The following is a 13,496-nucleotide window of genomic DNA, read 5'->3' on the forward strand; positions in this document are numbered from 1 at the left end:
CCCCCTAGTTGGAACTTGCTACTTCAGGGAAAAGGACCTGTGCATTCAGAGAAAATGGAGCTCTCCTATCTTAGAAATGTGTACATGCTCAAGTTCAAGGCATGGAAGATAGTAGCAGGAAGTAATGATGGAGCTCTGTGGAGTGGGTGCAGATGAGATCTAGAACCCAAGAAGAAGGATCACATTTAAGCAGGAGGAGGGCAGCCTCTTCCACTGTGAAGGGCTGGAGTTGCTGATACACAGGGCAGAGGTTTTTAACCTTGGCTGCACCTCAGAATCACCTAAGAGGAGCTTTTACAATTTCCCATGCCCCACCCTCACCAAGACCAATTAAGTCAGAATGTTTAGAGGCTGGGCCCAGACATCAGTATTTTTAAAGCTCTTCAGGTGATTCCAGTGTGCAGTCAACTGAGGGACCCACTGAAATAGATGCATTGTTGGGCAGAGGGTCATTTCTGGCTGAGTTTGGATCTGATGAAATTTCCTGGCACTGATACAAAGAATTGTGAGATTTTCTTCAGCAGTTCTAAGCACTCACAAATTTGCATTTGAGAAATTACACACACTGTCTTAGGTATCCTTTTTAGAGTTCCTGTTTGTATTAATCATGTTTTTATTTTTTAACTTTATGATGTTTTGACATCTTGGGGATCTTGCTGCCTGGAGAGAGGCTCCCCTCCCCGAGCTACCTAATTCCTAGAGACAGTAAACCAACTTTATTTTGGGTCACCTTTTCCTATGCAAACCCACCAATCCAAAGCCCATATCCCAACATCCTCCTTTATCTAACTCTCAGACACCAAGTCACCATCTTCCCTGCCCTATCACCCCTGGGCCAGTTCAACCTGACTGGACAGCTGGAGACCACTCCCAGAGCCACCCCCCCCCCCCAAAGTATTCAAATTATCCAAGCCTAATCCTGCTCAAGCTTCCCTACATTTCCTGGCCCATCCTTCCCACAGAAACCACAATACAGGCTGAGGGCCATGCTCTCTCCTTTCTCTTCCTGCCTCCTGACTGACCCAGCACTTCTCCGTGGGCCCTTCATGGTCTGGTGTGCCCCCTTCTCCTGGGAGCTGGAACTAATAAATTCTCCTTTCAAAGGCAGTTGTCTCTGCATCTATCACCTTACCATACCTGGTGAAAACAAATCCCAGGCACAAATTGTGAAACAGTGTTAAAGATTTCAGCACTTAAAATGAAAGCTAATGTTACTTCACACTCTGGCAGATGGTTTAACATGATTCGAGCTGGTTCTCCACATGTTTTCGGTACTGGCTGGGCCTGGCACTCACTGCGTGATCTCTGGCTGGACAGCATTTCTGGACCAGGGCTTCGTTGTTGGGCTGCCAGGCCTTCGCACAGGCTTTGCTGAGGTTCACATAGGTGAGAGTGGTGCTCTGGTGGATTGGACATCTCTAAAGTCATCTCAGCATCATAGTATTCTGGAAATAGTAGTATCATTTGGAGCTGTAGATCACTCCATCCTGGAAACTCTCTTTCCTTGGTTTCCCTGACACCACGCTCTCTTGGATTCTCTTCTACTTTTTTGATTGCTCTTTTTTAAAAAAAACTCCCTTCGCATTCCTCTTCTTCTGCCTAGCCTTTATTTTTATTTTGTAAGCATTTCTTGAATAAGTAACACACACATACGTATGTTAGGAAAATATTCAATGAAAAGTACAGGTGTTTCCAACCTTTGTCATCTAGTTCCTTAGATTCTTTATTTGGTTACAAGTGTGTGTGTGTGTGTGTGTGTGTGTGTGTGTAAAACACATAGGACATACACAAGCCCATACAATCTGTAAGTACACACATTATATTCTATGTGTTTTTATACATAAACTCTATCATACTGTAACATTGATTTATTCACTCATTCTTTCAACAATTTGCTGAGCAGCTACCTCCTACCAGACTCTGTTTAGGAACAGGGAAACCATGGTGAGTGAAGTCAACCATTTTCATAAAGTTTATATTCTGTTGGGAGGAACAGGCAATTAAAAAATTAAAAAAGAAAGTCAGATCACTTCCAATAATGAGAGACGATTAGAAATTAAAGCATGGTCATGTGAGAGAGGGCAGAGAGGTGACATATTGGGTGAGTGGCAAAGGCCTCTGTGAGGAGTCGCTATCTGAGTCAAGAAGCATCTGAATGCCAAGGAGCCAGCCTGTGAAGGTCTGTGGCAGGACCACGCCGGGAGCGGAAATAAGTGAAAAAGCCCAAATCAAAGATGTGCCAGAATCAAGGAAGATCCTTAATACACACTGTTATGCCTGCTGCTTTTTCACTTACCAACATACCTGGGAGGTGCTTCCATCTCTGTCACAGATAAAACTGCTTCATTCTTTCTGGCAGCTGCATAGGCTTCCATTATGAGGATAAACCATAATTTATTTAGTCAATCACATAATGATATTTAAACAATTTCTAATCTTTTGCTGACCCAAGCAATGCTGGGATGAATATTTTTGAACACACATATTTACCCACAAGGCAAATACATTGGCAAGGTCAAACTCTGAAAGTAGTGTTACTGGAACAAACGATATGTACTATTAATTCTAACTGATATTTAATTGATGTGCTCAATTGACCTCCATAGAAGAGAACAAATGTATACTACCACCAACAATGAATGAGGGTGCCTACTGCACTCTCCAAACTGTGTTCACCTTTTTGAACATTGTCAAAATAAATGATCCACCTAGCATTGCATAATTTCATTTTGCATTACTCTTATGAGTGAAGTTGAAATTTCTTGCCTACGTGTAAAAGCTATTTGCATTTCCTTTTCTGTGAACACTCTATTCATATCCGTTGTCCATTTATCTTTGTGATTATTAGTCTTTTTCTTATCGATTGGCAAGAATCCTTTAAATATTAATGAAATGAGCCTCTTGTACATATTAGATATAGAAGTTTGTCTTTTCTCTTTTCATTTTGTTTAAGGTAGTGTCCCAGACATATTTGTATATAATTAATAAATTATGTACAAATTTTTTGTATATAATTAATAAATTGTGTGTTTTGTGTCATGCTTAGAAAGTCAGTCCAGCTTTCAACGTTGGTCCCATTTTAGAAATGCTCTCTTCCTCCTCTGCTCATTCTCTCTGTGGATGATTTCAGCCATGTCAGTTGCCACTGATATGCTGCTGATTTCTAAATATGTTTTTCTGGCCCAGATTCTCCTGACACACACCTAACTACCAACTATACATCTCCACACCCCATGTCAACATAATCAGTACTGAACTCATCACCTCCACCTTGTCCTGCCTTCAAACTGGTTACTCGCCCTGTGTGCTCCACCTCAATGAGCCCAATCTGTCATCTTTTCCAGGACAGATAATCTGCATCATCCCTGAATGCTTTTTCTTTTACTCCTAAGCACTTATCTGCACTAAAGTCTCTTATACTTACCTTCTAAATATTTCTCCAATCTATCCATTTCTCTCCATTTCCATTATCACCTACCTAAAATGAGCCAACGTTATCTCTAACCTGTATTTCTACCTTAGCTTTGTAATAAATATACTTTTGTCCTTCTCCAATTCATTCTCTACACAGTAGTCAGTGTTTAGATTGGATCATATCACTGACCCTGCTTAAACATCTTCAATGGCTTCTCCTTCTTCTCCTCCTCCTCCCCTTTCCCCACCCCTTCCACATTTTTCTCCTTCTTTAGGGTAAAGTCCAAACTCTTTAATATGACTTACAAGGCTTGCATGATCTGGCCCCTATTTGTACCTCTGGCATCATTTCTTAATACTGGCAATACACAGCATCCCTCACCACATCACCACCAATAAGAAGCAGTCCTATTGACAAGTTCCTGGAATGTATCATGGTCTCTCTTGCCTTGGGGCATTTGCACATGCTGTTCCCTCTGCCTGGACTCTCCTCTATCAGCTGTCTTTGTCTGGCTCTGGCTATCCCTACTTGTCTTTAGATCTTATATGTTACTTCTTCCATAAGCTTTTCCTGATGCTCCCACCACCCCAAGTCCAGGCTAAGTGCTTCCCTCAAGATCTCGTATTTTTCCCACCATACTATTTATCACATAGTAATGTGATGCCAATTTATTTGTCTGAATCCCTTAGTAGATTTCAGACTGCACCTGGCCTCATCTTCATTCCTTCAGTCACTTGGATTGAGGTGCTAGGAACACAGTGGCATTTTGATCACAGTTGAATCCTTAACTGTCTAGTGCTTGGCATGGAACTATCACTCAATAGACATTTATTTGTTGCACATATGGATGAATGAATAAATTCTGGGATTTTCTTAGTATAGCCTAGCATTTGTACTTGAAGTACTATGCCAGTTTGTTCCCTTTAATATACTAGGAGATACTACCGTCACCCTGTGTAGAAACAGTAACATCAAGGGAATTTATTTGCTCTGGTCAATTTTACAAGGCAATGTGGATTAGTAATGACACCTCACTTTATCTTGACACTAATATTTCCTCCAAGCTGCCGGTGGATTAAAGTCCCTCGGTGCACTCCTACTCTTGTACTGCATGGATAAAGCAGCGAATCCACCTCTGTGAAGCTTGCTCCAGTTCCCCTGCACTGTACTCCAGAGCGATCGGTAAGCAGACGGTTTTCAGGCAAGTAGGACCCAGGCCTTTATCCTGGGGACGGAGGATAAGAAGAAGTCTCTCTCATTCACTGATGGGGCTCTAATATTATCTTAAATAATTTTTTATATATGAAGGAAGATGTATTGAAAATGATTATGAGAAACTTGGAAAATATACAATTAAGAAAATAAAAATCACCCATAATCTCATCACATAGAGAGCAATTATTAACTTTTGGAGGGTGAAATCGCCCCTCCATGGTCTCAGTGGCCATCTATAGTTCCAAATCTGCCCCTCTTCTTGAACCTCTCCCTGAGCTCTGGATTGGTGTATTTGCCTCCTCAGTCAGTACCTTCACCTTTGTCCTGGCAGTATTTTAACTCCACGTGTTCAAAATGGAAGCTCTATCATCCCCTTTCTCCACTTGCTCCTGCTCCTGTGTTCTCCTTTCCAGCGAATGGCAACCCGCCGCCCCACCCCGCCCCCCCGCCAGTGACCTAGATTAGAAATGATCCTTAACTCTTCTTTCTTCCTCACCCCCATATTCATTCAAGATTCTGTAGTTTCCACCTCCTACATATCTCTTGACTCTTTCCATGTCCTTTAACCCCCTGTGTCAGTACTGTGGTCCAGATTCCATCACCTCTCTCCTGAAACATGGAGACAGCTTCCTAAACAGGCCTCCACGTCTCCAGTCCATTCTCCACACTGTGGTCAGAGCCACGACACAAGGAGTGCCAAGTCATCATATCACTCCATGAATTCAAATCCTTCTGCTGTTTACAAGACACTTCCCAACGTGACCCAGCCTCTGTTTAATCATTTCTCCTGGGGGCATTCTTCACCCTCCTCTTCACTGGGTTGACCTCTACCCATCCTACAGTTCTCCACTTAGCCGTCTTTGTCACCCAAGCAGCTTTCCCTGACTCCCCTCTGCCCTCAAAAGGTCTAACATGGATAACCCGTCTTATGAGTCACTCCATCCGTCTCCTATCTACTCACATCTGTTCTTCTCACCCTGTCTGTGAGCTCCCTGAGGCCATGAGTTGTGCCTTCATCACTGCAAACCCACAACCTCATGCAGGCCACAGTGCATGGGAAGAATGCAACAAGTAATCGTGCACCCGCTAAATGCAGCTCTAGGGTTCCAGACCACACTGCTTTTGGTCATTCCTAGAAGAGAGAGTGGAGGATGGGGCAACTGATAGGAGGCCCTCCTTATGAGGACACTTTTCCAGTTTCTCTTTCCTGAATCTGGTCCTTGGGTCCCCCCTGGTGGTGTTCCCGATGCAGACACCTCCTGATAGGGGAAACTTCAGGGAGTGGAGCTGCCCATTCCGGCCTGGTCCCTGCCTGCTGTCAGGGCTCACACACCCTGACCCAGCCCTCCGCGCGCCCCCGCCACCGCCCGAGCACCCTGCGGATGGCGGCGGTGATTTCTCGGTTGCGCAGGCTGTAGATGAGAGGGTAGAGCAGCGGCGTGATGTTGGTGTAGACCAGCGCCAGAGTGCGGTCTCGCCGCGGGGAGTAGCTGGCCTTGGGCCGCACGTACATGAAGGTGGCGCAGCCATAGTGCAGGAAGGTGACTGCCAGGTGCGAGCCGCAGGTGGAGGCGGCCTTGCGCCGGCCCTGGGGGGAGCGCAGGCGGCGCAGGGCGGCAGCGATCGCGCCGTAGGAGGCCAGGATGAGTACCGAGGGCAGCAGCAGCAGCACCAGGCAGGTGCCCAGCAGGGGCAGCTCGTCGGCATAGCTCTGCGTGCAGGCTAGGTGCAGCAGCGCCGTGATGTCGCAGAAGAAATGCACCAGCAGGCGGGAGCCGCAGAAAGGCAGGTGGAACACCGCCACCGTGAGCCCCACGGATACTGCCAGTCCCCCGAGGCAGCAGGCCAGGGCCAGTCGCGCGCACAACCCTGGGGTCACCACGGCCGCGTAGCGCAGGGGGTGGCAGATGGCCACGTAGCGGTCATAGGCCATGGCGGCCAGCAGGAAGCACTCGGCCCCGCCCAGCGCCACGAACATCTGCATCTGAGCCGCGCAGCCCAGGAAGGAGATGGGGCTGCCCTTGCCAAAGCCCGGCGCGGCCAGGTCGGCCAGGGAGCGAGGCACCACTACCAGCGTGTAGCAGAGCTCGATGGCTGACAGCTGGCACAGGAAGAGCAGCATGGGCGGCCGGCTGGGCACCGAAGCCACGGCCACCAGGATGAGTAGGTTTCCGCCCAGGGTGGCCAGGTGCACCGTCAGCAGCAGCAGGAAAAGCGCGGGTCTCAAGTGCGGGAACTCAGAGAAGCCCTGAAGGAGAAAGCCGCACGACATGGTGGCATTGCCGGGGCTGGCCATGCACCGGCCCGCCCACAGGCACCTGCGGGAGAGAAATGGGGGAACGGAGAGCTTGTGGGGTGCGGCTCCTCTGCCTCTGCTGGCCGGGAAAGGGCTACAGGGTGAGAGGGAGTGGTGGCTGCAGAGAAGGGGGAGGGTTCACGGGTCCATTCCCAGCTCCCCTCCCCAAGAGGGAGGTCTTAGCAACTTTTTCAAAAAAAATGGTGCATTGGGCCCGGCCAGTGGCGCAGCGGTTAAGTGCGCACATTCGCTTCTCCGCAGCCCGGGTTCTCCGGTTGGGATCCCGGTGCAGACATGGCACCGCTTGGCACACCATGCTATGGCAGGCGTCCCACACATAAAGTAGAGGAAGATGGGCATGGATGTTAGCTCAGGGCCAGTCTTCCTCAGAAAAAAGAGGAGGATTGGCAGTCGTTAGCTCAGGGCTAATCTTCCTCAAACAACAACAAAAAAAATGGTGCAGTTTTTCCTGCCTCCTGGACTAGAATTCCGACAGCTGCTTTCTCAACATACTCTTTCCAAAGAAGCCTGGATTTTAGGCCCTGTCCTTACAATGCATCGCTCCTGAGCTCCACCTACAAAGAATGTCTTGCCTTCAGACTTCAGTTATTTCGTGGGTTTTTTACAGCCTGAGTATTATGGTCACTTCAGCCTGAGCTCCCGAAGGCAGGAAATGTGTCTTTAGTCTCTGCTTCTGTGTGTTCCTCCCTGCCCTAGTCTGTTGTATCTGAGTTGCTTTTTGTGGTGCGTCACAGAATCACAAAAACATAACGCAGGTGAGGACCTAGAGACCATCTCATACAACCTCACAATTTTAAAGAGGAAAATAAAGCTGGGGAGGGGCGTGAAGTCTTAACTGCTGACAGAAAGTTACGAACAGAATCTCCATTCCTGAGGCTGAAGCCAGAACTTCCTGTGACCCCTGATGAGGTCATAAAAAAGGTCACCAGGATCAGTCGGTCAATCCATATTGATTTAGCCATAAACAGAGACCCAGCTCTGTGCCAGGTGCTGAGGCAGACACTTGGGCGGCAGCGGCCGCTTAGTGGAAAGGCCTTGCTGGGCACATCAGAAAGAACACGTCCCTCACATTTTTAGTAATACTCTGTCAACAGGAGAAAAAGTGATGTGTAGCTGTTATAACTCACCTTTCAGAGTTAGCAGTAATTCCAAAGTTGCCTTCTGAACACCGTTCCTTTCTAAGCACCATCCGGTGACTCATTTGCAGGCAACATTTGCAACACTGATAGCATGTAGGTCAGCTGCAGTCGTTATAAACCTGGGCAATGGGGGAACAGGAGGTGGAAAGTAAAAGTCAAAGCCATACGAACTGGAGCAGGATGTTTGATTTTCCCAATAGTTATTAATGATACCTCTTTCTATTTCCTTATCTCTTTTTTATTAGCTTCAACCATAAGCTCAATTATTATTTCCTCTTAGTGGCCCTGAGTCATTGTTTATAACCAACGTTGGAAGTGGAAATTGTGCACAGTTATACCACAGAGTGCAGTAGCAATAAAGCTGGGTCAAGGGCAACAGGTAAATCAGATGAAAGAACTGGAAGGAATGCAAAGAGCTTGGGTTTTGCATTCTAATGCCCCTTTTTGAGAGGAGAATTCTGACGATTTCTATGTATCAGTGTGGGCCTGTGCTTTTTCTTGTCCTCTGAGGGGAGCACCTTCAAACAGATGTTTGCAGTGTTGTGGAGGAGAAGCAGGGTGGGGTTTGGGGTGGGTGGAAGGAGGTGGGATCACTTCCCATCTGTTTTAGAGCCCTCAATTTTTTGGGCCAGTATTCGTTCTATTGAGCAAATTTAACAAACCTGTGTTGTGTGCCTCTTCCTGGCCAGGTGTTGTGGCTGTAGCTGTGGACAAGAGAGAAGGCTGGCTGTCCTGGGGGTTTGGGCAGGATGAAACTGCTCAAGTACCAGCGACAGCTCTCTCCGTTCGGCCTCTCCGCCCACCTCCTTTACTTCCTCCTTTTCCTCTCCTTAGAGAAGCAAGGGGTGGAAGGCAGAGAGACAGGACAATCCAGACTTTTTTCCTTCATGTTCGTACTGCACAGAAATGGAGATGACAAGAAAGGCCAGGCAGTGGCACCAATAACTATAAGCTCAAGGCATGCCGTGGTTTTAAAACACGCCCATGTACAGCAAGCCAGATAGGTGAGGTAAACCAACAGGAGACTGAGCAGTATTTCTACTTGGTTTAGAGTTTTTAGGAGGATTTGTGACAAACTCCAAGAATTATGTTAGAAATAACTTTTCTCTGCGAGGGGAAGGGGGAACAGACACTTTCAAAACAGCTATTTGGTTCATTCAAAACTGGATTCCATCCTAGTGGGAGAAGTGGCCTGGGCCACCCTCCTTCTCCAGAGGCAGAAGGACAGATATTCTCATTTTTCCAGGTGGTTAATAACATCAACAAGAGTAGCTACACTTACGAGGCTGGCAGGCACGTGCTCGTAAGGAATTTACACCCTTAACTCACTTAATCCTACCGATGAGGTAGGTGGAATCTTATATCCATCTTAAAGATGAGAAAATTGAGGCCGAAAGGAATTATATGTTGTGTAGCCAGTTAATGGTAAAGCCAGGTTTTACACCCGAGAAATCTAGCCCCTGACAGCCCATGGTCTTATCCACTATAGTTTTCCTTATTTATTCCTCTCCTAAAAATTCTTCCCACATAAGACACACCCTACCCCTCTTCCCACATCTCCTACCTTCTCCTGCTCAGAAATTACCTGCAGTCTTCTAGGCATTTCTGTCCTCAGATTTCCCTTTGCTGACATTTCTCTTGAGGACATGTGGATGTGACCAGTAATACAGATAATCTAAAATAGCAAATCTAAAAATAATTCCTCCTTAGCTTTGACATTCATCACTCCTATTGTTATTGTTCTGGCAGATTTGCATTCTTAATTGTGTAAGGCTCCACAGAGCACCCACAGAGTAATGGCTGGCTGGTGGCGCAGGACAGCTGGATGTGGCTGGAAGCCTTGCTGGGCAGGGGCTGCAGATCTGGAATTTGATTTTAACCATGTGGAATAATTAAAGTTATCGATAATAATGATGTCTTTTAATTGATCATTTCAATAGTCAATCTTCTAAAGGTAGGTTGTGGAATGGGAGATTTGAGAGACAGACAGGTCAGGTGCCACCGGGTCTTGAGAGTCCCATACAATCCTGAACGGGAATGGAGCTGTGGGGACCTGGAATTGGCCACCCCAAGATATGTCTCTTTGGCATCAGTATTATTTGAGGCTGATTGCTTTGATAAACTGGGACAGGCAAGGAGGCTCTGAGGAATGGAACTTGCCCTTTGTTAGGACACATTTACGTTTGTAAGGTAAATCTCTATCTGTAAAGGTGCCTCCCTCTCTGTACCAGGAAGAAGAGAGGCGATGACCTTCTCTCTAAAAACTCTTAAGCAATACCAAAGGCAAGGACTTAAATCTGCATTTTATTGTGCTAGTCTGGTAACCTCCTGTAACTGACTTCCCTCCCCCTCCCAATGTTGGCATTTCTTAAAGATTAAGCATCTTTCTTTAGGCTGGGAACCGATTGCAGCGCTCATCTGTGACCCGACCCAGCCCGAGGCAACACACCTGCCACCCTGCGGCGCTCACTGAGACAGCAGACATATCTGCCTCCATCAAGCGCTGTGCTGACAGAGCAGCCTCATGACTGTTGTAAAAGTGACATTTCAATCACATGTGAAACACCCCGTTTGGGGGTATATAACCACTCTGTGCACCCCACTTCTTCGGTGCCCTTTCTTCCTTTGGGAAGAAAGGCCCCGGGCCATGGTTCCTCATAAAGCTTTGTTTAATTTTCTCTTGCTATTCTGTCTCATGTGAATTTAATTCGTTCTCCGGCCAGACGAACCCCCATTTGGGGAGAGGAAATGTCCTCCTCCCCTACAGAGCTAAAGCTCAAATGGTGCAGATCGTCATGTTATAACCACTGTGTACAGTAAGTGGTATGTATAATTGTGCATCGCATTGTTTGCCCCATGCATGTAAGCATGTACATAACACAGTGGGTCTTACATAATACATGAAATGACTGATAGTACATAAACTTCATAACCATACGATTATCCATAAACCATGACTATTGATTAATATTGCATAGTACATATTGTTATTGATCAGACATATCCCACTAAGTCAAATCACTTCCAGTCAACATGCCTATCACAACCAATGTCCAACACTTAATCACCAAGCCTCAAGAAATCAGCAAACCTTCCACAAATGTGTTTCCTATTCTCGCTCCAGGCCCATAACATGGAGGTTTCTCAAATGAACTATACCTGGCATCTGGTTCTTACTTCAGGATCATCTCACCTAAAATCAACCATTCTTTCTCCTTAAATAGGACATCTGGATAGACTAAAGACTACTCAGCCCATACTCACACATAACAGTGGTGTTATGCATTTGGTATTTTTTAAAATTTGGGGAAGCAATAGCAAGTGAGGCCCAGGGAGGTCACATAACCAGCCTGGGACTTCATCACTATCTGTTGGCAGCAGAGCTGCACTAGAACCCAGATCTTCCGACTCCTGGTTGATGGCTTTATTTCTGCTAGAATTGTCTTCCAGAGTAGACCTGAGCCTATCGATCTAGTATTATTGTTTACAAAATCACCAAAGGAGAGGTCACAGAAAAATCAGATCATTGTGCCATAGGAAATCAAATTAGGAGATATAAATATGCCCGAATTTCCCTAACTTGATTTAAGAACCTCTCATGGACCTCTAGTCTATGAATTTATACAAATTGTTCTGGAATCTATTTTCATCCAGTGTTTCTTCTTAGGAAAAACACATGCTATACATTTCAAAAGATGGTCTTTTCCATTCCTGAGTCAAGAGTCCCCAAGATGTAAATTTTTGCTTTGTTATTTGCTGAATGCTTCATTTGAAGTGGGGACAAGTTAATTAACACTTCAAAACCCTTGCCCCCTCACTGTCAAATGAGGGTAACAAAGAAGGGATGTTGTGAGGATTCCAAGAGATGACATGTAAAAACTAGCAGAAAACTCACACCTAGTAGGTACACAAAAAGACTGAAAAGCACTCTCATCTTATCTCTATTCTGCATGACTTGACAGACTGAGGTCATATGTCCTCTGAATATTCATCTTTCCACCATGGAAATCGCCTCCCTCCTAGATTGTGTCCTTTCAGGTGCTCCCCTATTGCTGTTTCTGCCTTTCTGGGGTCCAAGAAGCAGAGGTGGGCATAGCATTCTGGACTTAGGAAACTCATGAGGAGATAAGTAGACATAGATGTGGATGAGTCTGTCTGTCTATCTATTTGTCCATCACCATCATCTTCTCTCTCCCTCTCACTCCCTCTTTCTCTTTCTATCTTTCCATTCTTTGCTCTTACATTTCCTATCGTCTTTTTAAGAATGTGCAGACTAAGGGTTCACATCCTGACTCAACCACTTACTAGCCACACTACCTTTGGGTGCTGGACTCAATTTCCCTGACCCTCCATCTCCTTACAACCAAATGGAGATAATGATGTCTAAACCTTAGGGTTGTTCTGAGAAGGAGACACAATACAGAGGAAGCTCACAACACAGTGACAGCCACAAAGTGGGCAACAAGAGGTGGTTATTAATCATGTCATGTTATAACTCACCTTCTTCAGTGTCATATCAGCTCTTGGGCTCCATCTGCAGAGCAGCTGACAACTGTAATTACTATAATAACCCCTTTTCCAATGTCATCAGGCTTTTCCTTGGTTTGTGACAGATAAGTTGAAACTCATTAATTTGCATTTATTTTCATTATCATATATTTCAAATTTAGACTTGTTTTCTAAAATAAAATCCCTTGAATTAAAATACATTTACATTTTTCTTGTTCTGTCATGCAAACTTACATCTTTTAATGTTTTTTTCTCATCAGTTTGGTAATTTCTTTACTCAGAAGAGCTAAATACCATCTCCGGATGTAGAGATTTCACTGTGTGTCCTTCTTCCAGCCATGTATGATCTTGACCCCTGGGTTGTGTGCCTCCTTTCTGGAGTGGTGTTTCTGTCTTGTGAGCCAGTTCCTTTTACATGATAAAACAGTCTACTGAGTCCTTGATGACTAAATTTGGTAAGACAGCTTGTAAAAGGCTTTTGAAAATCTAAACAAAAGAAATCCTTTGTTAGTTTCTTGTTGGCATCTTTATCCTCTAAAAACATTTAAGTAGATTTAATAGGGAATGTTTTCCTTACACAAACATTCTTGCTTTTCTCCCTTTATGGTCTTTCCTGAAGTATTTAGTGATCCTACATGTTACAAAAATAAGATGCCCTTGATATGCTCTGTGTCTGCTCTGGAGCTCTTCTTCAAATGATGATTACATGGACAACCATCTAGTTCTCTAGCTTGGGGTCAATATGTTACATTGGGTTTTGCATTTTAGCCAGCATTTCCTTAAGTTTCCTGACAATTCAGAATTACAACAACGTGTGCACTTGTGTTTAGAGCTCCCTGAATAGTTGCCACTGTTAGTTCTCTTTTCTCCCAAAATCAATTGTGGGATTAGGGCTTTGAGT

At 45.3% G+C, this 13,496-nt stretch overlaps 1 protein-coding gene across 1 annotated transcript; it reads right to left on the minus strand.

Moving 5' to 3' along the window:
• Positions 1-1,737: 1,737 nt before the first annotated feature.
• Positions 1,738-6,960, minus strand: LOC103556940 (olfactory receptor 10AC1). Its single transcript, XM_070616651.1, has one exon. It carries the CDS (start codon positions 6,924-6,926, stop codon positions 5,949-5,951), a length of 978 nt encoding a protein of 325 aa, XP_070472752.1. The 5' UTR covers positions 6,927-6,960; the 3' UTR covers positions 1,738-5,948.
• Positions 6,961-13,496: the final 6,536 nt, after the last annotated feature.

This window comes from Equus przewalskii, chromosome 4 (genome assembly GCF_037783145.1).
Source record: "Equus przewalskii isolate Varuska chromosome 4, EquPr2, whole genome shotgun sequence".
Taxonomy (NCBI): Eukaryota; Metazoa; Chordata; class Mammalia; order Perissodactyla; family Equidae; genus Equus; species Equus przewalskii.

Bases quoted from the DNA above. Each gene is read 5' to 3' on its own strand.
- LOC103556940 (XM_070616651.1), bottom strand. From the start codon at position 6,926: ATGGCCAGCCCCGGCAATGCCACCATGTCGTGCGGCTTTCTCCTTCAG.